Genomic DNA, 27571 nt, shown 5'->3' with positions numbered 1-27571 from the left:
CGTGGCCCAGCCTGCTCCAGGAGTGATGTCATGCCATGGACGCTCACACATCTGACAGCTCCCTGCGCTGCAGCTCTGACTCCAGCAGGAGCCAGGTGTCTGTCCGTCCCTGTCCCTGTCTCTGTCTGATCCCATGTGAGGGTGGGAAGGGGTTAACGGTGCCAGGGTTTGCCCCACTCCCCTCCCAAGGCCCGTTCTGGTCCGAGCCCGCCCTGGACGCACCTGCCAAGGGTTAACCCGGCCCGGGCTGTTCAAACACCTCGGCTGAGGTAAGCGCTGCTTGTTTGTTCAGGTAAATAAGGAAGGAATCAGATATAATGGGCAAAGGAGGCTCTGGCTGAGCCCTGACACTCACTGCCGGCGTCCCCCTCGCACAGCCGCCGCTGGCTTCGTCCCTCTGCTGCCCCCGGAGCCACGCGGGGTGCCCCGCTCTCATCGCTGTCCCCTCCCCGCCGGTGCCCACCGCGGGCCGATGCGGCCCGGACCGGCCGTGCTGCCGCCGCGGGGCCGGCGCTGAGCCGGGCGCGGTGCTGCCGGCCGCGCTCCCCGCCGGGGCTGGGGCACCTCACCCGGGGCCATGTCCCCCGCAGACACCTCGCCCAGTGCCGCAGGGACGGCTCTTCCCACCCTGCGCTGGCATCCATGTGGATTCTGAGCTCGCACACCCTCGAGGTAAGGCGCCCGCGCTGCCGCGACCCCCTGTGCTCCCCCAGCACCCAGCCAGCCCACCTTCCCTCCCTGCAGGGCTCTTGGCACCAGGCTGGGGTGGGCACGGTGCTGTCCCGTGTCAGAATGCCACCCCACAGCTCCTCGCACCTTCAGGCGCCGTTAGGGCTGAGCAGGGACAGGCTGTCCCTCGGTGCGAGGTTCCTGGCATTTCTCTGCATGGCGTCACCCAAAATGAAACGGGATTTGCTATTCTTGTGTCTTTGCAACCTCCTCCTGCTCAGGCAAGGAGGGTGGGATGGAGCCGGGACTTCTGGGGCCAGCTCCTCCTGAGCCCACCTGGTGACAGCTGGGACACCCGGGGTCCCACCAGCCCCTGTGCCAGGCAGGGGACAAGGAGCTTTTGGGGCACCGTGTGACAAACCAGCAGCTGGGACCCTTTTTGGAGTGTCCTGGGTGGCTGTTGAGGAGTTGCCAGCTCCGGGGTGCCTCTGTGAAGCTGAACCCCTTTTCCAGACCTGCACTGTCCCAGGTGCTTTCCTGCTGGGTGTTTTTTTTTTTTTTTTTGTCAGCCCTGAAGTCGCTTTGGCTGCGGGTTTGGTTTTCGTGGTTCTGCTCGGTTAGTGAAACACAAACACCGTGAGGGTGCCAAATCCCCACAATACCGGTGTTCTCTGGGGCTGGGAGCACGGGGGGGAAGGTGCTGCTATAAATAGGGGCTCCCTGGCCCCAAATGGGGAACACCAAGCTCTGCTGCTCACCGGGGGGACAGCGAGCACCAGGCTTTGCTCGGGTCACTGGCGGGTGGTGCCTGTCCCCTGGCACTGCTGTTTGCCTCCCTGTGCTGATGGAGAGGGCAGCCTGACCCAGGGCGTGGGGACCCTGGGGACACCTGGCCGCCGTGCCAGCAGCCATGCAGGTAATGGCAGGAGGAGCCAGGGCACCTCGGTGGTGTTGGAGGAGGCTGGTGGGGAGCCGAGGGGCCAGGCCCCCCAGAACGGGCTGCATCCCCCCGCAGGTACATCAGAGTGAGCCCAGAGCTTGCCCTGGCCCCAACCCTGTCACCATGCAGGTATCAGAACCAGCCCCCCGGGCTGTCACCTTCCCAGCCCCTTGCTCTGTCACCTCCCCAGCCCTCCAGCGCCGTCCCCAGTCCCTGCCCTGGCTGCGGGGAGGTTTTGGCCAATCCTCCTTCCTCCACCCAGAGATAAGAAGGGTGCGTGGCACAGGGTTTGGCAGCAGGACGTGGCACAGCTGTCACTCTGGGGCTCGCCGGGTGCATGGGACATGCTGGCAGGATCTCAAATTGTCAGCAGCTTCTGAGCACCCACCTGAGCTCCTGCCGCAGCCCTGGCTTTGCAGGGACCCCAGGCCTCTTTTCCTGCTTAATCCCGCTCTGGGCAGTGTGGGACAGCTCTGGGTCCCGCACATCCCCAGTTCCTCCTGGGACAGCACAGCACAGCACAGCACAGCACAGCACATGCCTGTCCCCAGCCTGGGGCTGGAGGTGACCCTGGAGCCTGGCCCTGGTCCCTCACCCCTGCTGCCTGGGAAGGGCTTTCGGAAGTGCCCGGGGGCTTGGGATTCATCCCGGGCGCTGTGGGCAGCACCCCTCCCTCAGGGGGGCCAACCTCCCGGTCCCACAGCGCTCCGGCACAACCTGTTCCACCGCTGATTGGATTTTAATTAACGGGCCCATTGTTCGAGGGTGGGGGGGGGGCTGGGTGAATTTCTTTTCTTTTCCCGTTTTCCTCTCGCTCTCAGGGGCCGATCCCGGCGTTCCACCCTGAGCCACGGTGGGTTGCTCGCGCCAGGAGAGCTCGGGGTGGCACGGGGGTCCTTGGCCCCATCGTTACCCCCCTCAGCTGCAGGGTCTGTGTGGGGCTGGGTCCCTGCAGGCCTGTGGAGCTGAGCCGTGAGCCAGCACCACCCACAGCCCCGGGCTCGGGCTGGCTGCGTGCCCTGGGAAGGGCAGGAGCCCCATTCCTGTCCCACCACCCCATCCCAGCCAGAGCTCCCGGTGGAGCAGCAGCCAAGGCTGATGCAATGACCGGCTCAGCCTCGCTCAGCTCGGGCAGGGAACGGGAAGGGTTTTGGGTGCCGTGTGGGCCTGTGCACCTGCGGCTGCTCCTCCAGCTCTCCTTTTCCAGGGAAATGCAAAAAGGGGTAGGGGAAGAGGGGGAAAAGGCCACCTGAAGTGGCTTCTCAGTGCAAACAGGTCCCACCCAGCCCGGCCGCCCGCGTGCCAGAGCGGGAGAAAGTCAAACAGCCGCCCCCGCCCTGAGAGTACAGCGTCCTTGGTGGGGCACAGCTCAGGCTTTTGGGGACACCTCCCGAGGGACTGGGTCCCTCTGGTCCCTGCTGGGAGGAGGGGAACAGGACGAGGGTGAAGATGGAGCTGGGCCGTCCATCCTGTGGCGTTCCCGAGGATGGTTCCATAGCGCTGCTCCCCCATGGGTGAGGATGAACCGTGACCTCAGAACATCCCAGAGGCGTTGGGGATGAGGAACCCATCCCCTCCCCAGACGCCCCCACGGCCGGCACTGTACAGCAGCAGGAGCTGCACAAGCTGTTACCACTTCTCTTTTGTGCTGGGAGCAGCGTGAGGCTGGATTTAGGGCTGATCTCCTAAAGCTCTTCTTTTAATCCCGAGCAAATCAAGGAGAGGTTTGGAAGCAGGCACCATCTCTCAGGGAAACTGTTTGGATGGTGGGGGCAGCCCCAGACCAGAAGAGGGTTTGGGTACCCTCTTCTCCCTCCTCCTCCTTGCTGTGGTGCCACCAAAACCACTCAGGGACGTGGGCTCCATCTCCTGAACCCACGAACCCTGCCCAGGCCCCCACGGGCTGAGGCTGCCATGGGTGCTACTTACGTGTGTCCCTGGCTCTTCCACGTTTTTTTTCTGAGCTCTTCAGGCTATTCCAAGGATGAAGTGATGAGCTTCCACCAAGTGCAGGCAATGCAGAACTTCAAAACCCATATTCCTGGGAGCACTGAATCCTCGGGAGCCCCATTAACTCCCCCCTGAGCAGGGGACACGGGGCTGGGTCCTCATTGTCCCTCCTTCACTGACCACCCCAGTACTTGGGGGCTGTGCTCTGCCTGGAGAACCCTGTGGGATCTTTTCCTCTCATTTCTTTTAAACCTTTTCCCCCCCCCCAGCTGGGGTTGGAGCAGCAGGGCACCCCCTTTCCCTGGCCACTGCCCCCTGCTCCCCTTCAGGGCTGCCTGATGTCCTGAGGGGTTTCAAACTTTGCACGCTCCTTTCCCAGCGCCAGCTCCATTGCTAAAGCTCCTTTTTCTGCTTTTAAACCACCAGTTTGGGACGGTTCTTCTTCTTCTTCTTGTAAAATGCAATGCTGAAGGTGGAGGAGCTGGGCAGTGCCCTGGCCATGCCCATCAACAGCTTCTCCCTGGCAGGGGCTCCCCCTTCCCCAAGTCTCAGGATGGTTTTTGGGGAGGTTTCTCCACGGATGGAGCCATTCCCTGGTGTTGCCATGGAAATTCAGCAGGTTCACCCTCTTCTCCATGGCCTCCAGGACTCTGTGCATGCAGAGACAGATGGGGACAGGCTGATTTGGGGTAGTTTTCCTTGCAAGAGACTGAAGGTAATTGCAATTATCCTGTCTTATGAGGAAAGTTCTCATCTGGGGGTTGGCAACAGCGACCAAGGGCCGGGTGCTGGGCTCGGTCCCTCCCGGGAGATCTGGGTCTGGGGGCTGTTGTGCCTCAGGTGGAAGCAGCAGAGGATGTTTTCCATGCTCAGAAACGTGTCCCTGCAGCTCAAGCATCCATTGTCACCCCAGGGCTGTCCTGTACAGGTGCTGGGGAGCCCCCCCAGTGTCCCCCACTGCCTCCCACCGAGGCCTCAGCTCCACCTGGGACTGAGCTGCTGCCAGCCTGGGGTGCAGCCCCTGGGGAGACCCTCAACACCCAGACCCTAACCAGGGGTCAGATCCTGCTTATCTCCTGAGCTCCTTCTCTCTGCTGGCTGCTTCTGCTGGTCCTCCCAAACCGGGGACAGCCCCCGCAGCCACGGCTGACCCCGCACTCACCCGCAGGCTCGCGGGGCACAGTGGGGCTCTTTGGAGGGTTTTTACCCTCTAACAGGCTTAGTTCCTCCCTTTGTGCCTGGCTGCTGGGCGGGAAGGCAGCAGCGGTGCCGGGCTGAGCTCTGCTCCTCTCTCCTCCCCGGGCAGGTTTGGAGCCGGCGCTGAGCAGAGGGATGGGCAGTGCCAGCCCCGGGCTGACCACTCTGCCCCCCGGCCGCCTCGCCTGGCCGGACCCCGCGCTGCTGCCACCCCCGCGGGACCCCGACCCCCGGAGCTGGGGCTGCCCGGAGAGCCCCAGCCCCCCCAGCACCCCCGAGCAGCCCCTGCCAGCCTTCTGCCTGCACTACTTCGACATGCTCTACCCGGAGGACGCAGCCTGGGCCACCAAGGGCGCCGGGGAACCGGCCCACAGCAGCGCCCAGGGCGGGCGGGAGGAGGCGCGGAAGGAGCCGGAGCAATGTCCCATCATCGACAGCCAGGGCCTGGGGCTGGGGCCCGAGGGGGACCTGCAGGACAGCCTGCACCTGGAGGAGCACTCGCTGGAGCAGGTGCAGAGCATGGTGGTGGGCGAGGTGCTGAAGGACATCGAGACAGCCTGCAAGCTCCTCAACATCGCCGCAGGTGGGTGCCCCCAGGGCTCTCGTGGTGCCGGCAGGGACGGATGTGCTGGTGTGGGAGCCAAAGCCACGCTGCATTTGAGGGGCTGCAGCCGCGTGTGGGGGTCTGGGGGAGAGCAATTTCTCCACATGGAAGGAGGGAATGGTTCCTGAGGGGTTGCAGCCGCGTCTGGAGGTCTGGGGGAGAGCAGCTGCTCCACACGGGAGGAGGGGACAGCCCCTGGCTGGCCACACTCACCCCCTCCGCCCCCAGACCCCATGGACTGGAGCCCCGGGAACGTGCAGAAGTGGATCCTGTGGACGGAGCACCAGTACCGGCTGCCGCAGATCGGGAAGTCCTTCCAGGAGCTGTCGGGAAAGGACCTGTGTGCCATGTCCGAGGAGCAGTTCTGCCAGCGCTCGCCCGCCTGCGGCGACATCCTGCACGCCCACCTCGACATCTGGAAGTCTGGTGGGTGCCAGGGAGCGGCAGGGAGCTGGGGAGGGTGGGCGATGCTGTGCCGCAGGAGATGTCCCCCTGATCCCCCGCTCCTCCCTTCCAGCCGCCTGGATGAAGGAGAAGGCTGCCCCGGGAGATGTGAGATACTGCGGTGAGTTCTGTGTGGGCTCAGCTCCGCTGGCCCCACTCCTGCTTCGGGCAGGTCCGGGGTACTTGAGGGGTCCCTCCCTGCCCCATTGCAATTACCCGGAGCACTGGAGCAGCTGCTGCTGTGGGATGTGTGCGGCTGCACTCCCTCTGCCCAGAGCAGCCCCGCGGCTCTCTGCAAAATCCAGCGAAGGGGAAATGGCTCGATCCCCTCACTGGCCCTGTTCCACACCCCTGCACCCCTGTGGGCTGCGCAAGGACAGCACTGAGCTGTTCTCCCTGCTCCAAGACAGGGAGGGGAAAGCAAATCTTCCAGACCCAGAGCCGGGCTGAGCCCCGGAGACCCTCTGGCACCGAGCGGGGCTCCCTGGTGAGGACTCGAGCAGCTCCCTGGGATGGTGCAAGCAGCGAGCTCTGTCCCTTCCCTCCTCTCACCCGTCCCTTCCCGTGGCAGGAGGTGACACCAGCTGGGCCGACAGCGAGGTGGACTCGTCCTGCGCCGGCCAACCCATCCACCTCTGGCAGTTCCTCAAGGAGCTGCTGCTGAAACCACACAACTACGGGCGCTTCATCCGCTGGCTCAACAAGGACAAAGGTGGGCGGGGATGCTCCAGAGGCCCCGGGGCGGGCGCTGGGGGGGGCTCTGAGGTGGGGCAGGAGATGCTGTAACCCTCCGTGCCCGCTCCCCTGCCAGGCATCTTCAAGATCGAGGACTCGGCGCAGGTGGCCCGGCTGTGGGGCATCCGCAAGAACCGCCCGGCCATGAACTACGACAAGCTGAGCCGCTCCATCCGGCAGTACTACAAGAAAGGAATCATCCGGAAGCCCGACATCTCCCAGCGCCTCGTCTACCAGTTCGTCCACCCGGTGTGAGCGGCGGCGGGACCGGCTGAGCGCCGGGAGGGACGGGGGACCTTGGCTGCCTCCCTCTGCCCCAGCCACAGGGAGCCTCTGCCAGCAGCAAGGACCTCGGCTGCGGTGCGAGGCTTCCCCTGCCAGGACCTGCTGGCATCGGACACAGGGACCTCCTCACCTCCAGCAGGCCCTGGTGCAGGGCAAGGACCGTGCAGAGCCCTGGTCCCCCACGGGAAGGGTGGGCACGGTGGCTGGGCTTGTCCCCCCTCCTCTCCTCCCTCCCGGGTTCTGGCTGTAGGTGGCTTCACCCCAGCCATTGTTCAGGGAGGAAAAAGCCTGGGGCATGAGCTGAGACAATGGCACCCGCAGGGACAGGGACACCCGCAGGGACAGGGACACCCGCAGGGACAGGGACATCCACTGCTGCTCATGGTGGGCTCCTGTCCCAGTCCTGTCCCAATCCCGGCGCCAGCCAAGGGTGCTGCCTGCCATGGGAGCTGTGCCAGTGGGACCTTGGGCACCCCCTTGGCTCAGGTGCATCCCCCCTTTGCTTCTCACTCCAGGAAATGCTCAGCTGCTCCCCTTCGCAGGGATTCGGGGCTGCAAACGGCAGTTCTGCAAAGGGAGCAGCTGTAAATGTGGGTGTGGGGCTGTGCACAGTGGGGTCCCCCAAGCTGAGTCCCCCCATCCTTGTGCACAGGGTCACCAGAGTCCTCCTAAGACCCCAGGTTCTGTGCCCCGGCACAAAGCTCTTCCCTTGATTCGGATTTTACTTGGACTGCCTGATTCTGGAGTTTGGGGAAATGGAGATGGCAGCTTTGCCATTTCCCTCTGCACAATAAATCCAGAGTGTGATCCACCGAAGCTGGACTGGGGCAGAGAGCTGGGAATTGCTTCACCTGCTCATTGCACCAGAGTCAGAGTTACCTGGCAATGTTGATCTTTTATATTATAGGGTTTTTTTATTTGGTTATTTACTTTTCAGTTTTGGCTGGTGATGAGTTGTGGTTTAGGTTCAAATGCCAAGGGTGGCCCAGACTTCCAGGGATGTTCTGTGGGAGCTTAAAAGGAAAAAACACCTGGTTCTTGGTCTTTTGATTTTTTTTCCTTAAAAAATCCGCCGGTGCCAGCTACTGCCTTTCCTTTCTGTTCTTGCTCCGTGCTGCTCCCACGGCAGCAGATCCAGACAGCCCTGCTCCTATCCTGGCAGGAGGGATGGAGGGCGGCGAGGAGCAGGGGAAGGAAGAAAACTGCCTTGACCTTTGGAAAAGGGAGCAGAAAAGCAAAAAAAAAGCAAAGCCTGTCTTGTGATTTGCTGTGTGTGCCCGGGCACTGAGGACGGGCCGGGGATGGTGCCCCAGACCCTGTGTGCCCCTCACAGGTCCCCTGGCAGCGTGGGGGAGGGCAGGAGGTGACACCAACCTGTTTTCACAGGCTCAGGAGAGCGCTGGGTCAGGGCTGGTGCTTGGAACGGCCCCAAAACTTGCATCACCTCGAGCCCCGCCGTGGGTGTCCCAAGGCTTTGGCAGTGGCACAGGAGTCCCCAAAGGCAGTGGCTGTTCCCCTTGTCCCCCCAGCCCCCAGCAATGCATCCGAGCCCCCCATCCTGCTGCACCCCAAAACCTTGGGGTGGGGGTGGCGCTGCCTGGGGGTCCACAACCACCTCAGCCACCCCCCTGGGGTGGGACAGACGCACAGCAAAGGAGACCCCAGAGCCAAGGACGCTGACAGAGCTGGGTTATTTTCTCTTGCTGCTTTTTGTTGTTGTATCCACGGAAATACAATCACGAGATATATATATATTATATATATACTTCTTAAATTACACAATCAATGTACAAAAACCGGGGTGCATTGCTGAGACAGGTGGTTGGTTGGGTCTTTTCTGACTTTGTGGTTTTTTTTCCGGTACCTGGCAGGGGCTGGATGGCTCCCGCCCGCCGTGCCCAGCACACGGCGCTTCCCCTGCATCCACGAGAACACTGGATCCCTGGGGCCAAAAAATTCACGAACCAACGGAGGGGGCAGGATAGGAGCAGGAGGAGCGTGCGGGAAGCCCATGGCATTGATGCTGCTAAGGGTGATGGTATGGAAAGAAATGAGAGATGATCCGTAGGGAAGAGCTCGGGATGGCAAACGCACCCGAGGCAGGGGGTGGGGTGGCCGTGCTGGGTGGCAGCAGCCGCGGGAGCTGCGGGGCCGGGGGCAGAGCCCCGGGGAGGAGGGGGAGAGCTCCGTGGGGACAAGCAAAGGGCAAAGCCTGCGGCCATTCCCCTGCCTTGGCGTGTCTTGATTTCGGCCGTCTTCGCCAGGCAGCTGCTCTGCCTGGGCTGCATCCTGAGCCCTCCTCCTGCGGCTGCAGCTCCTGCCGGCACCCTGCAGGGCCGGACGGTGCTGATCCCCCGTCCCTGCTCTGCTCCCGCCTCCCTTCAGGCAGGGGAGGATGGGGACCGTCCCCAGCAGTGCCCAAGGCAGTCCTCGCTATCCCAGGCTGGGCATGAAGCTGCTTCCAGCAGCACCGGGCCCTGGCGGGTCCTTCTCCGGACAGCGCTGGATTTTAGGGCCACCTCACCTGGATCTGGTGTGCGTTGGATACCTGCCCACCCGAAGGGCGATGCTGCTCCCTGCAGCACAGACCGGGCATCGGCTCGGGAGCCTCCGCCCGCTCCAGGTGTGCTGACAGCCCAGCCGGGAGGAGGAGGAGGAAGCTGAGGAGGTGCCAGCAAGCTCCACGGCAGGGCAGGTCCCACCTCACCTGGGCATCTCAAGGATGGCCGTGGGGCTGAAGGGGGCATTCACCCCCTTGCTCGGGGCGGGAGGATGAACTGGGGAGAACATGGAAACACCAAAAAAAAATAACCAACGGAGTCAGACTCCAATCCCTCTTGGTTTTCTGGGATGAATTTGGTTGGTCCCAGGAGCTTCGGTGCCGTGCGTTTCGGAACAGTTCCAGCCAATCAGAAGGCGGCTCATGATTTCAGTATCTTTAAAAACCAACCAATCAGGAGCTCTCACTGGTTGGGCTTTAAGATCTTGAGGTATCGGCTTTTCGCTCAGAAAAAAAAGAAAAAAAAATTCAACTAACGTAGACGAACGGACAACGTCATCTTTCGCTTCACGTTATCTTAGAAGAAAGCGACTATGCAAAATACTCTTCGGAGACAACTCTTAAAAAAATAAAAGCTTGGTCGGAAAATATGTCTGAATCTCTAAGGGTGAGGAGTGAAGGACCAGACGGCAGAATGGCTGGTTGGCTGGTGGAGAGATGGAGACAACGGAGGGTGGATTTATCTGCTGACGGTGACGAGGAGCACACCACAAGACTTAGATTGCCTCCACGTAGTTGGCGGGGTACAGCCCCAGCTGCCCGTTGTCCAAGCGCCCTTTGCACCACCCCTGCTCGTCTTCCTCACCGAGTTTGGTTAGTTCATCACCTGGAGAGGAAGGTGGAAGGGAAGAGTTCATTGCAGGTGCTGGAAATTCTCCCACCTCCTTTTTCTCCCTGGGATGGAGCTGCTGGGGGTTCGCAGGACTCATCCTGGGCACACCGGTTTGTAGGATAGAAAGGCAAGGGGTGACTCTTGACCCCTCACGTGCCCTGTCCCTTCCCATTGCTCCTGTCCCTTCTGCGTTTGGGCTCACCTTCTGCCTTCCCCTTTCTGACAGTTCAACTCTTTGAAGGGCTGGGCCAACTCGGAAATTGTTTGAGGGATTTCACACCCACAGCTCCAGCAGACGAGCCCCATTCCTACCTGGCAGTAGCAAGGGACCGTACCTGCTTTGAAGCTGAGCTCATCCTGCTCCTGCCCGTCGTAGTCGTACAGAGCCCGCACCCTCACGCCCTTCCCCGCCGACTCCTCGTCGAAGGGGTTGGCGCCGCCGTTGGCCTCGCTGGTGTTGAAGGAGTTGCTGCCCTCGTCATCGGACCACTCGGCGCTGTAGGTCTGCCCGCGGTCGTGGCTGCTCACGCTGGCAGGGGGAGGAGAGGGAGGGGAGGCTGTCACCGAGGACATCCCGCATCCACAAATGCTTGCACGGGCAAAGGCCGTGCCTCTCGTGGCACCTCCCCTTCATGCCGGCCCTCACCTCCCGCGCTCGCCCGCCTGAGCCCCCGTGTCGCCCGCGCTGCTGGCGTTGGTCAGGGCCACCCCCTCGCCCTTCTTCTGCTTCTCCTTCCGCGTTATCGTGTGCGTCAGGTCCGGGTTCCACTCCTGCAAGCACAGAGTGACCAACCCCTGAGTGCCCGGCTGCCCGCAGGGCCGCCAGCACCCAGCCAGGGCGCCCAGCCTCACCTCAAACTGGGGCCAGTTCATGGGCATCCCGGGGCCGCTGGTGCTGCGGAACCACCGGAGGTCCTCCTGTGCGTCCGACATGCGGATGGTCTGCTCCAGCTCCCGGTACACGTTGGCGTAGCTGCGGGGAGAGACGTGGTTGGGGGGCTGTGGGTCAGGGTGGACCCCTGGGGACAGAGTGGCACAGGGACACGCCCAGGCCGTGTCACCTGCGGACACGTTGTGTGTCCTCCAAGCCACCGGGGGGCGCCAGGCTCCCGCAGAGCCTCCTGCCACTCTGGTACCTCTTGGTGACCATCGTGTTGGCCACAATTCACTGCCCCTACCTGCTGCTCTCGGCCAGGTTCAGGTGCCGCTTGATGTCCAGGAGCATTTCCTTGAGGAAGTTGAGCCTCTTCTCCTCGAACTGCTGGCACTGCTCGAAGACCTGCTCCATGCTCTCGATGTACTGCGGGGTGCACTTGTTCAGCTCGTCCAGCACCTTCTCGTACTTCTCCTGAGTCTGCAAAAACAGGAGGGACCCCGCTAGTACCTCGAGCACCTCAGAGGCTGTTTCTGGGTGCTGAGAGGTCTGGTTTGGGGGTCACCAGAGCTGGGGAGCCCAAATTGAGGCAGGAGCCGCAGTGGGTGGAATCAGCCCCCATAATCAGGGTAAATCCCTGCCCAGCTCACACTCCCCTGAGCACTGCCTGCAAGTCCTTATCCTTCTCCAGGAGCACAGGGACAGGAAAATGGGAACTGATGGTGAAGAAAGGGATGTGGTGGCCATCTCCACTGGTTTCCCTTTCCCAATGCCCCATGCATCTGGCACAGGGCAGTGCTTCACACCTTCTGCACGTCTTGCTTGCACTTTTCCACTTTGTCCTGGAGCTTCTTCTGCTGCTCAGGAGTGTTGGACTGATCCGCCTTGCTGTTGGCTTCGCGGGTCATGGCCAGCTTCTCCTCCTTGCATGCCAGGTGATAGGCTTTCTTGGCTGTCTCCAGCTGTGGGGAGGACAGAGAAGGGACATCAGAGTAGCGGTCACAGCCCCCTGCCAACCCCTCTGCCTGTGGGGAGGTGCCACGTGTCTCTCCCAGCCTGGACTGGGCACACAGAGTTGGACTTGGGGACACAGGGCTGCCCCAGGGCACTCTGTGCTTCTCTCACCTCCTTGAGCTTCTTGGCCCAGGGCTTCTGGGCTTTCCGGAAGCCATCCTCAGCCTCCTTGGCCTCCTTGAAGCCCCCCATGATCTGCTTGTGGTAGGCGTCCTTCTGCCAGTTCTTGACCTTCTCGAAGTCGTCGTTCAGGAGGCTGTTCTTCACCTCCTGGTGCAGCTCGCTCACCTTGTCCGCCTCCGTCATGATCGCGGCCCACGCCTTCTCCAGGCTGCCATACTGGGGACCTGGGGGCCGAGGGGACAGCTGGGGGTCACCCCACTGCCCTTACCCCCTCCACTTCTGCCAGGTGGAGCTGTGGTTGTACACGGGGTGCCCTGGGGAAACCCTCCCGTGGGGAAGCCATGGTACCTTTCTCGATGAGCTGCCTCCACCGCTTGGACCAGTCGGTGAGCTGCTGGGCGTAGGACTTCTCGATCTTGGCCCGCTCGTGCACGCAGTTCATGAGGTCATTGCAGAGCCGGTGTCCATCGTCGATCCGCTTCACCGTGCGCTTGTAGTTCCCCACCTGGGATGGCCACGGGGACAGGCAGGTGTGGGGGCTGTGACCATCCCGCCTGGCTCAGCCCCAGCTGCCCTGGGGCGGCTACAGGGGAAGCACCAGGCAATTCGGGGGTGCGGGGATGGTCTTTGGGTCGGGGTTGCTCAAACCCAACTCCCTCCAACCCCTCAGGGACAGCCAAGATTGAGACCTTAGGCAGAGCCAGCTCAGACACAGAGCCACCACAGCAGGGATGCTCTCAGGCAGAGGAGGGAGGGCAGCCCCAGCCCAGGGGACACCCCGGGGTGCAGTGACAGTGGTGGTGGGGTCAGGGGGAGGAGGGGACGGCCGGGACTCACCTCCCAGAAGCTGTCGGTTGTTTCCTCGGCGGCCGATGCCGACTCATCATAGGAACCCGACATGGCTCCCGGCGCTGCCTCGGGCGTCAGAGCAGGCGCTGGGGGTTTCCTGGGCAAACACCAGCCTCATGCACTGAGGGGACAAGAGAGGGGAGTCACGGGGGGTGCAAGGGACCCCCATTTCTCCTGCCAACAGCTCTGTGGGACAAACATCAGGGTACAGGGGACAGGCATGGGGACTGTGCCCGCTCCAGCTCTGGACCTACAGGCTCCTCCAGTGCCCAGCACCCACTTGGTGCCATCCAAACACCCCCGGAGCCAGCGGTGCTGGGAGGGAATCGTGGGGAGCAGCACAGTGGGCGCCCACTGGGCAGAGCCTGGCTCAGCACTGGCAGCCGCTGGGCGAGGGGCCGTGGCAGGGTCAGGGGATGTGCCGCCCAAGAAATTCTCGTCCTGATATTCCACCCTAATCCTGATCTTCAGAAAAACGGCATCCCCGGAGCGCCACGTGGCCCCGCTGCGTGGCTTAACCCTTCGCTGCTTTGCCGAGAGCTGGGAGGGGGTCGGTGGCTGGGGGTGGCACTGCACGGGGACAGAGCAGGAGCTGTGGTGGCCGTTTCCTAGGCGTCCTCCTCATCATCCCCACCCTGACCTGGATTTGGACAGTGTTTCCACAGGAAACACTGCATGGCATCTGCCACCGGGATGGGGACAAGGCGGCCATGAGCAGCTCAAATTTCCTCCTGCCCTGTCTCCAAAAGGGCATGAGAGAGATGAGGCCGTGAACCTCACACAGCATCCCTCCCTTGGGGAGGTGGAATGGGCAGAGGGAGGCCCGGCTGCCTGTGCTCTGCCCTGTGGCGGGGTGGGGGGGCAGGGCTGGGGGCACAGGGTCCGTGGGGAACACTGGTGAGTGCCCACGCTCTCCAGCTGTGCGCACAGCTGGCCCTGAGGTGTCCCCGGGCTGGGGCAGGGCATGGCCCCGGGAGGACAGGGACCTGAAACAGTTACTGGAGCGCGGCGCAGGGCTCGCTGTGCTGGAAGTAACAGGGCCCGGCAGGGATTTAGTGATATAACCAGGGAGGCACCAATCCCCTCCACCCTCCCCAGACGGTTAAAAATAAACGCGTGACTGTCCCTCGCTCAGCCGCCGAGACGCAGATGGATGGGGGACAGCAGCGTCCCCCCGCAGCTGGCAGCACGCAGCGCCCGCGCCTGCCTGGCACCCACGGCACCGCCACCGCCACTGCCTGGCACCCACAGCACTGCCACCACGCCTCCTGGCACCCACAGGACCACCGTGCCTGGCATTCACGGCACCATCACTGCCGCTGCCTGGCACCCAGAGCACCAACACTGCCGCTGCCTGGCACCCACAGCATGGCCACTGTCCTTGGCACCCACGGTGCCACCAGCAGTCCTGCTTGGCACCACAGCACTGCCACTGCTGTCCCAACCGCAACCCCGGTGCACCTGCAGTGGTGACAGAGCACCTGGTGGCACAGCCCCAAGGGACCCTGCAGGTGCTGTGTGCATCGTCCCCCCTGAAAGCTGCGGGCACCGTGCAGTGCCCAGGTCTTGTGCCCCTGCGTTTTGCTGCAGGGGCTGCGCTGGCATGGCAAGGGCACCCTCAGGGTGACTGTGCCAGCGTGCCAGGGCTGGGATGGGGACAGCAGGGAGGGAACACACCCATGGCTGGGTGTACCCCAGGAGCCACGGGCACAGTGCCAGCCCCTGCTGCCCCCAGCGAGCCACTCATGCCATGGGGCACTGCGAACGTGGCTGCTGCAGCTCCCTCTCCGAGCCACTACCTGGTCCGAGCCGCAGCCTGGGGGTTATTTTTGGCTCTGCATCACTTCCCAGCTAACGCTGCCTCCTCGTCGCCACTCTCCTGCCACGCACCCCCGCACACGACCATCCTCGCACGCCCGCGCATGTGCCTGTGCCCCCACTGTGCCAGGCCGCCTGGGCCGCCTGTGCCACACGTGCCAGCCCCCTGCCAGCCCCTGCCAGCCCCTGCCAGCCCCCGGCCCTGCCAGCACAGCCCATCACCTCACATCAGGGCGGCCGGCGGTGATGCCTGGCGCCTGCAGAGCCGGCGGCCGAGCTGCGGCGTGGAGAGCTGCCAGCCCCAGCCACGCGCTGCCACTCGGGTACCCTCGGCCTGGGGGGGCTCCGCTTTGGCCCCTCACTTCCACGGAGCTGCCAGGGAGAAGCCACAGAGCGTTTGGCATCAAGTGACGGTGGAGTTTGTCCCAGCTCCTGCTCCACGTGCCCTTGGGCTGTGCTCCTGCAGAAGCGGCCCCGCTGTGCGTCTCTCCTGTCAGCACGCTCGGTGCTGGGCACTGACACAACTCTCCTCAGCCTCCAGGCAGCTCCTGCTGCTGCAGGGGGGTCTCTGCCCTCTGCAGGGGCCGGGCCGTGGCCGTGGCCCTGCACAGGCAGGAGGCTGCTGCAATGCAGAGGCTGGTGCTGCTGACACGGCGGGCACGGCATGGGCAGCTGCCTGCACCCCCATGGCAGAGCCCTGGCTGGCAGAGCCGTGTCCCCAGTGAGGTGGGACAGTCCAGTCCTGCTGTCCCCTGTCCCCAGGTTGCTCTCTCCAGGTGTGTTTGTTCTCCCAACATCTCTCCTGCAGCCAAAAAGCAGGGGATGGGGATGTCACACTCCTGCCCCCTGGGCACATTGGCTGAGCCCGGTGGGGACCAGGGGCAGGAGTGGCTGCAGAGCCTCTGGTGCAGGTTCCTCTGCTGCCAAGAGCCCCTGGCAGATGCACTGCAAGCAGAGGAGCAGAGCACAGAGCGAGATGGTGTCCCCATACCTGTCCCCACGCTGTCCCCAGGCAGGAGGTTCACGCCCGGTGCTGGGAGGGCAGTGGGTGAGTGACCCTTGCTGAGAGCATCCAGGGCAGGGGGAGGCCACACTGGGAGCTGCACTGGTCTGTGGGAATCCAAGCAAGTGGGCTGGGCCTCGGGCTTTTGGCCACAGGAAAGGTCATTTGCTGGCCCTTAGCACAGGGCTGCTTGGGGGCCCATTTCAGGGCGCAGAGCCAATGCCACCATGATACACTACTGTGGCAAAGACAAATGGATTCAGCCAAGGAGGTCCAGAGGAGCCTGGCAGCAGCATCTCCCACCATGTTCTGGGGCTGCTGTGCCACAACCACTGTGGGTACCAGTGCCCGTGTGCTGCTCCCACTGTGGCCACAGATGGGGCTTGAGGTGGCCACAGATGGGGCTTGAGGTGGCCACCCACGGGAGTTGAGGTGGCTGCGCATGGGGGGTGAAGTGGCCACATATGGGAGGTGAAGTGGCCAAGTGGCAGGTCCCAGGGAAAACCCGTGACACCGACGTGTTGCAAGAGGCTTTGCAGCTGCAGGAGCTGTGCCTGGTTTGCTGCTCAGTCTGACCCAGCTGAGTGGCTGTGGGATTCCCACCCCAGGGCTGGTCCGTGTGTCCCATGGGGCTGGGAAATGCTCCTGGGGCTGGCGAGGGTCAGAGCTCAGGGAGCCAGGGAGTGTGGAGAGGTTTGGCTGTGGCGTGGCTGAAGTGTGGCCCCCTCCAGAGCCCAGGGGGACCCTGTGAGGAAATGGTTAAGTGGGTGCTGCTGATTCACGCTGGCAGCTCCGCATCAGCAGCGCCCGGGGGCTCAGGGCTGAGCAGCCTCAGCACCCATCCTGCCCCCTCGTCATCAAACCGAGCCCAATGCCAGGCAGGTGGTGAGCCTGGGCCCTTCCAGGGTACTGTCTCCATGGGAGCAGGCTCTTGTGGGGTCCCTCCTGCATTCCCTGGCAAAACCCCTTTGGCTGCAACATGAGCAGGGCTGGAGGCCTTGGGCAAAGAGCCAAACCCAGAATGGTGGGTGATTCTCCATGGGATTTCAGCCAGAGCAGCACCATGGGGCTGCCCAGGACCCAGCAGTGCATGAGGTGGCTGCAAGGGCAGCAGGACCCTGGAGGGGGCACTTAGCTAACGGCAGGGAACTTCTGGGAGCCACTTTTCCAAGGAATCCTGGGTGGAATGTGCCTATGGCAGCCTCCTTGTTTCCATCAGGGTCATCTGCATTGAGGGGGGATCTGAGGCCTAGGGGACCTGCTGGACCCTGCGGGGTCAGGGCTTGTGGGCTCCCCCAAACCAGGAAGGAGGTTCAGTGATCCAGGAGCAGTACCAGGAGCCTCGTGTCCTGTGCACAGACGGGAGGCCGCCGGGGGCCAGGTGCTGCCAGGTTGCAGTAGCCAGGGGAGACGCATTTGCTCCGAGCCCTGGCAGAGATCGGCTCCACAGCTCATGTGGGGCTCTGCAGAGAGCTTCCCCTTCCCCCCACGCTCCCAAAAACGCCCTGCTCAGGGCACCCATTAATCTTCTAGGGATTTTAGGGGCCTGGTGCAAGAATTTCGGGAAGCTTGCTTGGCATTTGCAGATAACGCAAGTGTCTCTCCAGGGGAGCCTGCAGCCCAGCTCAGGGACAGCGGATGTGCCCGGAATGTGGATGGGGAATGAGGATGGGGATCCCTGGAGGGGCAGCAGCAGCAGGATTGCCAACACCCTGCATGTGCTCAGGCCTGGGGAAGGGAGAGGGGGCTCAGCCTCAGCTGGGGGCTCCGCTGGCTGCCCAGCTCCGCAGCTCTGTCTCATCCTGCCGCCTCGGCTCGCCGCGGTAAACAAGGCTGCTCGGACACCGAGCAGGGATTTGTGCAGTCCCGGGAGCCGGGTTTAGGCAGAAATCCAAAGATGAGGTTTGCAATTAAACCCAGAAGTGGCAAACAGGGATGCTGGAGGATACGGCGGTGCCGTCTCCCCGCTTCCGCATCGGGGAGGGGGGAAGCGGAGCGTCACGCGCTGCCACGGGGGTCCTGTCCCCTGAGCCTTGGTGGGATGGACCCGGAGCTGGTGGCAAATGGGGCTGCTGGGAGCAGGAGATGTGGAGGGCCAGTGGAATTTCAGCTGTCTGGGGTGGGGAAGCAGACTTGGAGCCAGAGGGGACAGGAAAGTGGGGAGATGGGGGGTGCAGCAAGGGAGAAGCTGGGGTGACACGGCTGAAAGGAGGGGGTTCAGTGATGGGGTAAGGTGTTTATTTGGGCAGGGGGACAGCGATGACAGGGACAGCACAAGTTCACCCCCTTATTTGTAGATGGGGAAACTGAGGCACAAGCCTGGGAGTGCGGCCGCATTGCAGAAGGGGTGTCCCTCTCCCTAGCACCCCATTGGACACACGGAGGGGGTGAAGGTCATATACCCCCCCAACCTCCACGGCTTGCAGAAGGGATCAGGGGACATTGTATCCTGCCGGGGGGTGCAAAGCCATGCCTCACTGCCCGGTCCTTGCACGGCGACCCCCCTGCTGTCCCCCCGTGCCCGCAAGGGACCCCGGCATCCCGCACCCCATCCCGGCGAGGGACCCCGGCATCCCGCACCCCATGCCCGCAAGGGACCGGGCGTCCCTCACCTCGTCGCCGCAGTGGACCCGGCTGTCCCCGCGGGGGCCGCGCTCACCTGCCGGGGGCCGGGGGGGCCGGGGGCCCGAGGCCGGGGCCGGGGCTCCGCTCGCTCCGCTCCGCTCGCTCCGCTCCGCTCGCTCCGCTCCCGCCGGGCAGCGGCGGCGCGCACGGCCGCGGGGACGCGCCTGCCCGAGCCGCCCGTTGCCATGGCAACCGGGATGGAGCCGCTGCTGCGAAAATCATCCGGGGTGGGGGGGGGAGAGGAGGGGGGAACGGACCCCCCCCCCCCCCATCCCCGCGTCCGCGCCCACCCCGAGGTTCCGCACTGCCGCCGGCCCCCGCGGGACCCTCCGGCCCCAGAGCCTCGCCCAGGGCACCCACCGGGGCCGCCCCACTGCGGGGGCCGCGGCCCGGGGGCACAGCCCGGCCAGGCAATGGCGGGGCCGGGCCCCCGGCTCCGTTAGAATCTAATCGGACTCATTCCCCCCGGGCCATGAGGCGGGGGGGTTCTTTGGGAACCCCCCGGGGTTCCTGGTCCTGCTACCCCGGGGGTCGTTGTCCCTCCTGCACGGGACGGGACAGAGCCACGCACTCCCTCCGCTGCTGCCACGGCCTCTCTGTCACCCCCGCGGTTGCAGGGGGTTTTGGGGCTGAGCCATAGCTTTCGCAGGAACAAACACCCCAAAACGCCTTCGGAGAGGCAGCCGGTGCCGCCTCCTTGCCAAATGTGCCAGCTGGGAACAGGCTGGCAAGAGAATCAGGAACAGCCTTTCCCCCCCGGCAGGGCTGGGGAAGGGGGTGAGGGGGCTGCACCCCCCAAGGCTTCTTGGAGGGGAGCAGGGCAGCTCCCCCTCACTGCCAGCTGCCCATCTGCCTCCTCCCAAGCCCCGGGGCTCATGCTCGGGGTCACCGGGGTTTCTTACGGGATGGGAGTCCCGGGGGCAGAGGGGCTGGAAGCGCCGGGAAGCAGGCAGGATGCGGGTGCATCCTGCGGGTGGGGGTGATGACAGGCTCCCCGACACCGCGCCTGCATCCCCCCGCTCGCGGGGGATGTCAGGGAAATTAAAAGCCAGCAGGAGACGAGAGCGTCCAGGCGAGTAACCGAAGCCGCCGCAGAAGCCGCAGTAATGAGGCTGCCGGGGCCGCTGCCGCCGGGATCGGGTTGCCCAGAGAATGCGACCCGGTCCCGGGGGGCTCTGCCGGCCTCCGACGCCGGCTCAGCTTTCCCCTAACAAGCGCCTTCGACTGCCTAATGAAGCTCGGTGGGGCTCTCCAGCCCGCCTGCCTTCCGGCTCCTTGCAGCTCCGTGCCACCCGAGCCAGCCCCCCTCGCGGCCAGACAGAATGGCCCCGGGAAGGTTTCACGCCCTGCTGCAGCTGGGGTGAGACCTCGGGGATTTACTGTCCCCAATCCCAAAGAGGAGTGGGATGGATGCTGGTTCCTTCAGGAGCGGGGGGATCTTTGCCTGTTGGCGTTTCAGAGGCTGCTGAACATCTGCTGATGGTCCTTTCAAGCAGTGAGCTGGCAGTTCTCAGCACAGGGTCACCACTGGGATGTCCCAGCTGCCATCTGCCCTGACAGCATCCCTGCTGCAGAGGGGGAAATGTCCTTGGCATTAAAAATTAGGTGACAAACGCTCTCCAGGATGGTGACGGGGGGGACCTCAGTGACTCAGGGGGTTCCCCAGTGCAAAGAGCCATTGCCACCAGCTTTGTGGTCTGTGCAGGTGGCACCAACTCGGGTCTCCTTCCCTGCAGCTTGGGCTGTTCTATACAGGGAGCAGGTGGGAGCTCTGCCTCCTCAGTTCTTTAACCAAAAACTCGGTCACCACGAACTTTTCCCCGGCTCTCACCATCCCACCGTTTACTGTTTTCGGTGGTAAGTCACTTCTCCTCCTGTAAATGAGTTTCCTTGTGGGAAGCAGCAGACGGTATTGGCAGGAAATAAGCCCTGATTTATGGGGCCACTTGCTGCTCTGGAATTACAGCTCCGTGAGCACAAACGGAGAAGTCAGAGCACATCACCCACACCGTGATCCCGGCGGCTGCTGGAGCCAGAGCCGGCAGGAATGAAGAGATGCCACCAGGGATCAGCCGCCTGCCCATCAGCCAGGCAGGAGCGCCGGCCCTCGCACGAACCGGGGGGGTTTGAGCACAGCCAGCTCCCGTCTGCCTCCCCAGCAAGGAAGGGAAATGTGTTCCCTAAATCCCGACAGAGCCCTGAGTTATGGGGCTCAGCTGCTTCTGGGAGCAATGGGAGAGCCCATGGGCAGTCCAGGGAAGACTGGTGTGGATGGGGACAGAGGGAATCCCAGGATCCCGAGCCCATTCCTGTCCTCCACTGCCTCCTCCCAGCGCACAGCGGAGCGGCAGCTGGGGCTCGGGGGGCCGGATGGGGCCAGTGCCCCACGCTCGCCCCATGCCCGGGCTGCGTCGCCGCTGCGGATGTGCCGCCGGTCCCAGGAGCCCTCCGGGGAGCTGGGAGAATGCAAGCGCTACTTTGCATCTCTAATTAGCCGCGGAGGATAATTGGCGGCTCTGCGGCAGACAGGCAGCCATTGTGGAGGGCCCCGCGCGGGGCAGGTGCTCCCAGAAACCCAAATCCCACCGAAACAATCCCCTTCTTGTCTGCCTCGGACCGGCCGGGCCATCCTCCGAGCCCTTCCGGGGAAGGGGCTGGGGCCGGGACATAAAGGCTCCATTTTTCCTGGGAAGCAGCGCGGGGCTGGCTGCAGGCAGCTGCCTGAGGAGCCCGTACATTCCAGCCACGGCCACAGCGGTGCTGGGGCTCGCTGCCTCCGGCCCCGCCTGCTGTGCCACGCCGGGGACAGCCGGACACACCGGCGTGGCCGCCCCTGCAAGCTGCCGGCTGGAGGAGGCCTCTCCTCCTCCAGGACCATCCGCAGGAGCTCGGCAGGTCCGGAGTTTGCCTTGAAGGTGTTGCACAAACGCCGGCCAGGCTGGCACCCCCGGGACAAAGTCTGTCCCTGGGCAGAGCCGTGCCACGCGCTGTGCTGGAGCAGCCTGGCTCCATCCCCGTGCCCTGGCACAGCTGGGGACAGGGCATTCCCAGCGAGGGGGATCCCACACAGAGCCCAGCCCAGGCTCTGGGCTCAGGACGTGGCCCCGCTTGGTGCTGACACGCTTTGCTGATGTCCCTTCCCTCGTCGCCCTGCCCTGTGCACGTCACTGTCGCTCCCTGCCTGTGCCTGGGCTCCCTTCCCTCAGTCCTTTCACGGTTAAATCCCGCTCCCGTCCTGCCGCAGCCCCTCCGGCGGCCGCAAACCCCGGGAGAGGAGGGAGAGGAGGGAGGGGAGCGAGAGAAAGCGGCCAGGGGGGCACAGATCAGTGCGGACCCCGGGGCAGGGCAGCACCTCCAGCACCGCCCCAGCCGCTGCCTGGTGAATTCCCCGATTTTTTTCTCTACGCTCCTGCAAAGGGAACACAAAACCCCGGGAGGTGAAAGGACTCTCAGGGCTTCAGCCGGGGTTTCGGGGTCAGGCGCGCTGGGAGCCGCAGTGCCTGATCTCTGCCGCGCTGCGGCCACGGCCTTTTGGCTTAGGGATGGGGTTTGCCCGGGGAAGGCGACGCGGGGGCCGAGGGATGCGGGAGCAGCCGGGGAGGCTGCCGGGAGAGCTCTAATCCGTTTAGCAAAGCACTCGCTTTGCCATTTCCAAGGCAGGAGCTGTGCAGAGGCAGCGACAGCGACAGCGCCCGCGGGCAGCGTGTCCGGGCCAGCAGGGACAGCTCCTGCCCCGCGGGACGGGCCGGGGCGATGCCGCGGTTGCCGCAGCATCCTGGGGGTCACCCTGTGGGAGCTTCGCCCCGGCTGCGTCCCCGGTGCCCCCGAAAGGAGGAAAGGAGGGGATGACACCCAGCAAAGCCCCAGGACGGCACCGGGCAGCTCCAGGAACGCGGCGCATCCCTCGATCCCTCCCGTTCCCCGCCCGGCACGGTGCGGCACGACTTGGAAATCACTTCGAACGGGTCGGGCGCGGGTTCGTTTCCCAGCGCAGGGCGCGGAGCCGGTTCAAACACCGGCGGGGACAGCGCTGTCACAGCGGCCCGGTCCCCGGCATCCCCTCTGCCCCCTCCCCGGGTACAGCCCCGCGCCCCCCGCCCGCCCCGCCGGCCGTACCTCGGCGCCGCGGGGACAGCGGCGGAGCCTCTCCCGGGGCCGGCGCTGCGCATCGCGGGCAGGTCGCGGCAGATGGGGCGGAGGGAGGGGGTAAAGATCAGCTCGGAGATTAGGGCGGCATTTTTAGCCGACCAATCCCCAGCCCGGCGCGGCGGCTCCTCGGCCGCGCAAGGTGACAACGCGCCCGCGGAGGGGATGGCGATAAGCCCCGGGCCGCCGGCGGTCCCCGCGCCTCCCCACGTCCCTCTTGCTGTCCCCGGGCCCTGCTCCGGTGCTCCGGGTGCCCGCGGTGTTCAGGACGTGTCCGCTCCCCCCGGCCCCGCTCCTGTGGCTCCCGGGGGTTCCAAACCCCAAAGGGAGCGGGGCGGCCCCGGGCTGGGGGGACGCGGGGTGTGCCCAAGGGGACACGGCCTCAGTCACACCCCCACCGGACGGGGGTGGGGGGGAATCGCGGCTCCCGGGCCGGTGTGTGGGGAGCAGAGCGCTCCGGTGCCTCCGGGAGCCCCGAGGGGCGCGACCCGCGGCTCTCCGGGATGCCGGGCAGCGCTTTAGGGCGGGGGGCAGCGGGCACCGCGGGGAGCTGCGGGTGGCACGGGTGGCACGGCTGGGGACGAGCGGGGTGGCACGGCCGGGGGTGGCACGGCCGGGGGTGGCACGGGAGTCAGGCACCGCGGCGGGCCGCCCGTTCCCCGGCGGGAGGGGGCCTGCCCTCCGCGCAGGCAGCGCCGCGGCCACCCCCGCCGCCGGGGGACTTCGGCGCGGCGGAAGCGGCGCTCCGGCGCACGCGCAGCCCTTTCCGGTCGGGCCCCGCCGCCGCCGCCACGGTGAGGCCGCGCTCGGGCCATCGGCCGCGCATCGCCGCCATCCCGGGGCCTGGACCCCCCCGCGGGGCATCTCCGCCATCGGGGCTCCAGGCCCGGCTGTGCCGGGGAGGAAGGGATTGGGGGCGCCAGGCCGCGGGGTGGGACTGGATGTCCAGCGCTGGCACCGGGGCCTCCCGGCCCGGGCGCTGCCGCGGGGGTGGTCCGTGATCCGCGGGGGGGGGTTCGGTCGTGCCCGAGCACGGAGAGCCCCGGGAGCGCCGCCCGTAGCCGATTTCCCGTGCTGGGGGCGCTGCCGGGGTTGGTTCCGGCTCCCGGGGGGGCGAGAGGCTCCCACGGCTCCCGGTTCCCGAGTTCAGTTTGACTTAACGGCAGCACCAACGGCGTCCGTGGCGGGGCCGGGCCAGGCTCCCCCCGGGCCGCGGCCCTGCCCCAGCTGTGCCCGGTGTGACCGACACCGGGCGGGGCCGCCCGGAGCGCGCGGGATGATTTACGGAGCAAAACTTGGCGGTGCCCGGTTTTCCCTCCCGGGAAGCGGTGGGAAGAGCGTCCCCGGGGGGGCACCGGGGTCGCGCAGCAGGGCTCGCCGTCCCCGGTGCCCGAATGTCACCGAGCCCTGTTTGCCGTGCCCCCTGCAGATGTTGATGCCCAAGAAGAACCGAATCGCCATCTACGAGCTGCTGTTCAAGGAGGGCGTGATGGTGGCCAAGAAGGACGTGCACATGCCCAAGCACCCCGAGCTGGTGGACAAGAACGTGCCCAACCTGCACGTCATGAAAGCCATGCAGGTGGGAGGGCTGGGGGGGCACGGCACTGCTGCTCCCTGGGCTGCTGCTGCCTTCTGTCCCCTGCGTGTGACTGCTCCTGGTCCCCTGTCCCCGCTCCCTGCTGACCCCCGCTGTCTGTGAGAGGCTGGAACTGGGAGGAACTGGGAGTAACTGGGAGCTCTCCCCTGCAGTCCCTCAAGTCCCGAGGGTACGTGAAGGAGCAGTTTGCCTGGAGACACTTCTACTGGTACCTGACCAACGAGGGCATCCAGTACCTGCGGGATTATCTGCACCTGCCCCCCGAGATCGTCCCGGCCACGCTGCGCCGGAGCCGCCCCGAGACCGGCAGACCCCGGCCCAAAGGTCAGCTGGGCTGGGCACGGCGGGGTGGGCAGCCACGGGTGGGCACAGGGGGCCTGGGCAGCCAGGACAGTGCCAGATCTGTGGGGGATTGGGTGTAAAATTGTGAGCAGAGCAAGGAAATGTGGTTGGGGTTTGTGGCTTTCTCAGCTGGCGGTGCACTGGTGTCGCCAGGGAGATGCTGTGAGTGGGGATTGGCCTTCCCCAGGGACTGGGATTGCTGGGATGGGGGTGTGGAGGAGATACTGGAGCCACAGCTGGGGATCACCTGTGGCCTGTGCTGGGTGTCACCTGTGTTGGGTGTCCCACTCTGCCTTCCCCAGGGACACTGAACGTGCTCCTGGAACGGGGCTCGTTCTTCAAGGTGAACAGCAAATTCGTGGTGGAGGAGCAGCAGAGCCCACAAAAATGCTGAGGGGTTTGGAGCACCTCTCTGTGAGGAGAGGCTGAGGGAGCTGGGCCTGGTTGGTCTGGAGGAGAGGAGACAAATCCCCACGGATAAGCCCAGGGGAGGTGCCAGGGGATGCTGCCAGACTCCATTCAGTGGTGCCCAGTGACAGGACAAGGAGCAGTGACCAGAAACTAAAATACAGCAACTTCCACCTCAACAGGAGGAAGAGTTTTCCATGTGGGTGGCAGAGCACTGGAACAGCTGCCCAAGGAAGGTGTGGGGGTCTCCCTCTCTGGGCACATCCCAAACCCACCTGGTCACGTTCTTGTGTCACCTGCTCCGAGTGACCCTGCCTTGAGAGGGGTTGAAGTGGCTGATCTCCAGATCAACCCCAGCTGCTCTGTGATTCTGTGTGTTGGGCTTGCAGCTCGATTTTTCCCTTGTGGGTTTTCACACCCCCGAGTGCAGGGGGTGCAGCCAGACGTGCTCTGGCTCTGGGGGATCACAGGGGTTGTGCTTTTTTTGCTTTTGAGCCACTTTTGGGGGCCAGGGCTGGGGCCAGGGGGCTCTGGGAGTTCACCCCCAGCTGCTGCAATTTATGTCTGAGCCAAACAAAACGGGAGCATCACCTGCTTCAAAGGAAGGAATTGCAGAGAAACTGAGAAGACGCTGCTTTCTTTGATCTCTGAGTTGCTTGGATGTTCCAAGATTTGTTCTTTAGATGCTGTGTTTATCCAGTGAGCTTAAAGGAGCTGCATCCCTGCTGGGAGGGAGGGAGGAGTGGCAGCTTCTGGCTGGGATTTGTGCAGGAGGAGCTGTGTGTGGTGTCACAGGATTGTCCTGGTGCTGGAACCCTCCTCAGCCCCCTCTGGGCAGGGATATTTGGAAGGGCTGCACTTGGTGCTCTTTTTTGCTGTGGATGCCCTGCTTGAGGCAGCAGCAGTGTGAGAGCCACAGAGGCAGTGTAGTAAAAGAATTATTAAAAGAACTGGGGTTTTTTTGTGGCCAAACCAATGCATGGGGATGTGCAGGAGTGCACTGGGGTGTGCCAGGCACAGCTGCCCCTCGGTGGGTCCTGCCTGGGTGGGCAGACCCCAGCCTGGGCTCCAGGCACACATCCCAGTCCCTGAGCAGTGGTGGTCCCACCACGCCTGGCTGTTCCTGCAGCACTTTTGTCTGCTATTAATCTGAGAGTCTACAGATAATCTGCTTTTAGTGACATGAACGTGTTCTGTGGGGGGATTTGGGGACTGACAGTGTGGCTGGCTCAGGTTGGGGTCAGAATTCTGTGCTGCACTTTGGGACTCAGCTGTGCACTGATGTGTTGGCCATGGCAGACTCCCAGTATTTCTGGGATTTTTACCAACAGTAACATTCAGTACTAGTTTGATGACCAGAAGACTTTTGAGATGATGCTGTAAACCCACTTCTCACATTATTTAACTTCCACCCTGCCCCAAGCTGGGATACTTGAGCGGATTTCACCCTTGAAGTTTCCTTTACTAAATCAAGGTTTTCCTTTGGTTTATCCTCCCAGAGCTGCCCCAGCTGCAGCACTGCTGGCAGACCCGGTGCTGTTCTGCACCTTGGGGTGCAGGAAGTTTGTGTTTGTGCCCTGGCTGAGCAGTGTTTGAGGCTGTGCTCTGTGTTGCAGGTCTGGAGGGCGAGCGCCCGGCGCGGCTCACGCGGGGCGAGGCTGACCGGGACACGTACCGCCGCAGCGCCGTGCCACGTGAGTGTGCCCCCCGTGCCCCCCTGCCCTCTCAGGGACAACTGCCCAGCCCTAGGGCTCCTCTCAAGGAGAAAAGGGGAAGATGAGGCTCCTGGCATAGCTTAGGGTCTGTATGTGAGGGTGGATGGGAGGTGTGCTGGAGTTTTGTCCGGCTGAGCTGTGGCGTTCTCCCTGGGGTTGGTTCAGTAATTCTCAAACATGCTCATTTACAGCTGTTGCTTTGCTGTGTTTAGCCCCAGTTTTAGTTCTGTGGGATGGTTAAAACTTTGCTCCCAGGCAGGGGGTTCTGTGGGCACTGACTGCTTCTCTTTCTGCAGCTGGTGCTGACAAGAAGGCTGAGGCTGGTGCTGGAGCAGCCACGGAATTCCAGTTTGTGAGTGTTTGCATTTGAACTTTGCTTCCTTTTTTGAAGGCTTTGATGGGAGAAGCTGGCAGGTCCTGCCTGTGGGATTCTGAGGGTGTCAGAGGGGCTGGAAACTGTCACCCTTCACATGCAGCTTGCTCGCCATGGGGAAAGGATGTGGTGGGACAGAGGCCAGTGACAAGTGTGAGAGCAAGCTGAGCTCTTTGGTGATCCATGGTTTTATACTTCAAAAATAAAAGTATTTTAGGTGTGATCCACAGAGCTGGCTGGAATGGGTTGATGTTGGTGGCGCTGACCTGTGCCATCAGAGAGCTTTGATGATGTTTGTTCTTGCTGTCATTGCTTGACACAATGATTTCTAACGCTCTCCTTTTGCTGTTGCAGAGAGGTGGATTCGGTCGTGGACGTGGTCAGCCCCCGCAGTAGAACTTCGTGCTCATGTTTTGTGTATAATAAAAGAGGTGAAAATGCCACTGGGTTCATGCCTGTGTCTGTCTG

The 27571-nt window shown here is 63.8% G+C and overlaps 3 protein-coding genes across 3 annotated transcripts; 2 read left to right on the top strand and 1 right to left on the bottom strand.

The window, feature by feature from the left end:
• Positions 1–363: 363 nt before the first annotated feature.
• On the top strand, positions 364–8576 carry SPDEF (SAM pointed domain containing ETS transcription factor). The gene is made up of 6 exons (XM_053964252.1): positions 364–672; positions 4866–5339; positions 5589–5786; positions 5878–5925; positions 6376–6516; positions 6616–8576. The coding sequence occupies exons 2-6, from the start codon at positions 4892–4894 to the stop codon at positions 6792–6794; spliced, it is 1014 nt and encodes a 337-aa protein (XP_053820227.1). The 5' UTR covers positions 364–672; positions 4866–4891; the 3' UTR covers positions 6795–8576.
• A 1368-nt stretch (positions 8577–9944) lies between these two features.
• PACSIN1 (protein kinase C and casein kinase substrate in neurons 1) lies at positions 9945–22799 on the bottom strand. Its single transcript, XM_053964251.1, has 10 exons — positions 22639–22799; positions 13065–13197; positions 12576–12732; positions 12216–12451; positions 11897–12052; positions 11395–11570; positions 11069–11189; positions 10863–10987; positions 10552–10745; positions 9945–10210 (listed from the first exon to the last, which is right to left on the bottom strand). Exons 2-10 carry the CDS (start codon positions 13125–13127, stop codon positions 10101–10103), a joined length of 1338 nt encoding a protein of 445 aa, XP_053820226.1. The 5' UTR covers positions 13128–13197; positions 22639–22799; the 3' UTR covers positions 9945–10100.
• Positions 22800–23359: 560 nt separating this feature from the next.
• RPS10 (ribosomal protein S10) lies at positions 23360–27555 on the top strand. The gene is made up of 6 exons (XM_053964253.1): positions 23360–23462; positions 24098–24247; positions 24418–24589; positions 26632–26709; positions 27027–27082; positions 27458–27555. The coding sequence occupies exons 2-6, from the start codon at positions 24098–24100 to the stop codon at positions 27497–27499; spliced, it is 498 nt and encodes a 165-aa protein (XP_053820228.1). The 5' UTR covers positions 23360–23462; the 3' UTR covers positions 27500–27555.
• The last annotated feature ends 16 nt before the right edge of the window (positions 27556–27571 follow it).

This window comes from Vidua chalybeata, chromosome 24, assembly GCF_026979565.1.
Source record: "Vidua chalybeata isolate OUT-0048 chromosome 24, bVidCha1 merged haplotype, whole genome shotgun sequence".
Taxonomy (NCBI): Eukaryota; Metazoa; Chordata; class Aves; order Passeriformes; family Viduidae; genus Vidua; species Vidua chalybeata.
The sequence above is the reverse complement of the archived record's forward strand: the minus strand, read 5'-3'. Positions and strand labels throughout refer to the sequence as shown.

What these genes read in the sequence shown, in the direction of transcription:
- SPDEF (XM_053964252.1), top strand. Translation starts at nt 4,892, where the DNA reads ATGGGCAGTGCCAGCCCCGGGCTGACCACTCTGCCCCCCGGCCGCCTC. An exon ending in CCTCGACATCTGGAAGTCTG is followed by an intron (nt 5,787 to 5,877) that starts GTGGGTGCCAGG and finishes CCTCCCTTCCAG; the next exon opens with CCGCCTGGATGAAGGAGAAG. An exon ending in CTGGCTCAACAAGGACAAAG is followed by an intron (nt 6,517 to 6,615) that starts GTGGGCGGGGAT and finishes CTCCCCTGCCAG; the next exon opens with GCATCTTCAAGATCGAGGAC.
- PACSIN1 (XM_053964251.1), bottom strand. Translation starts at nt 13,127, where the DNA reads ATGTCGGGTTCCTATGATGAGTCGGCATCGGCCGCCGAGGAAACAACC. An exon ending in AACCTGGCCGAGAGCAGCAG is followed by an intron (nt 11,190 to 11,394) that starts GTAGGGGCAGTG and finishes CTCTCCCCGCAG; the next exon opens with CTACGCCAACGTGTACCGGG. An exon ending in TGAACTGGCCCCAGTTTGAG is followed by an intron (nt 10,988 to 11,068) that starts GTGAGGCTGGGC and finishes CTGTGCTTGCAG; the next exon opens with GAGTGGAACCCGGACCTGAC.
- RPS10 (XM_053964253.1), top strand. Translation starts at nt 24,098, where the DNA reads ATGTTGATGCCCAAGAAGAACCGAATCGCCATCTACGAGCTGCTGTTC. An exon ending in ACGTCATGAAAGCCATGCAG is followed by an intron (nt 24,248 to 24,417) that starts GTGGGAGGGCTG and finishes TCTCCCCTGCAG; the next exon opens with TCCCTCAAGTCCCGAGGGTA. An exon ending in CGGCAGACCCCGGCCCAAAG is followed by an intron (nt 24,590 to 26,631) that starts GTCAGCTGGGCT and finishes TCTGTGTTGCAG; the next exon opens with GTCTGGAGGGCGAGCGCCCG.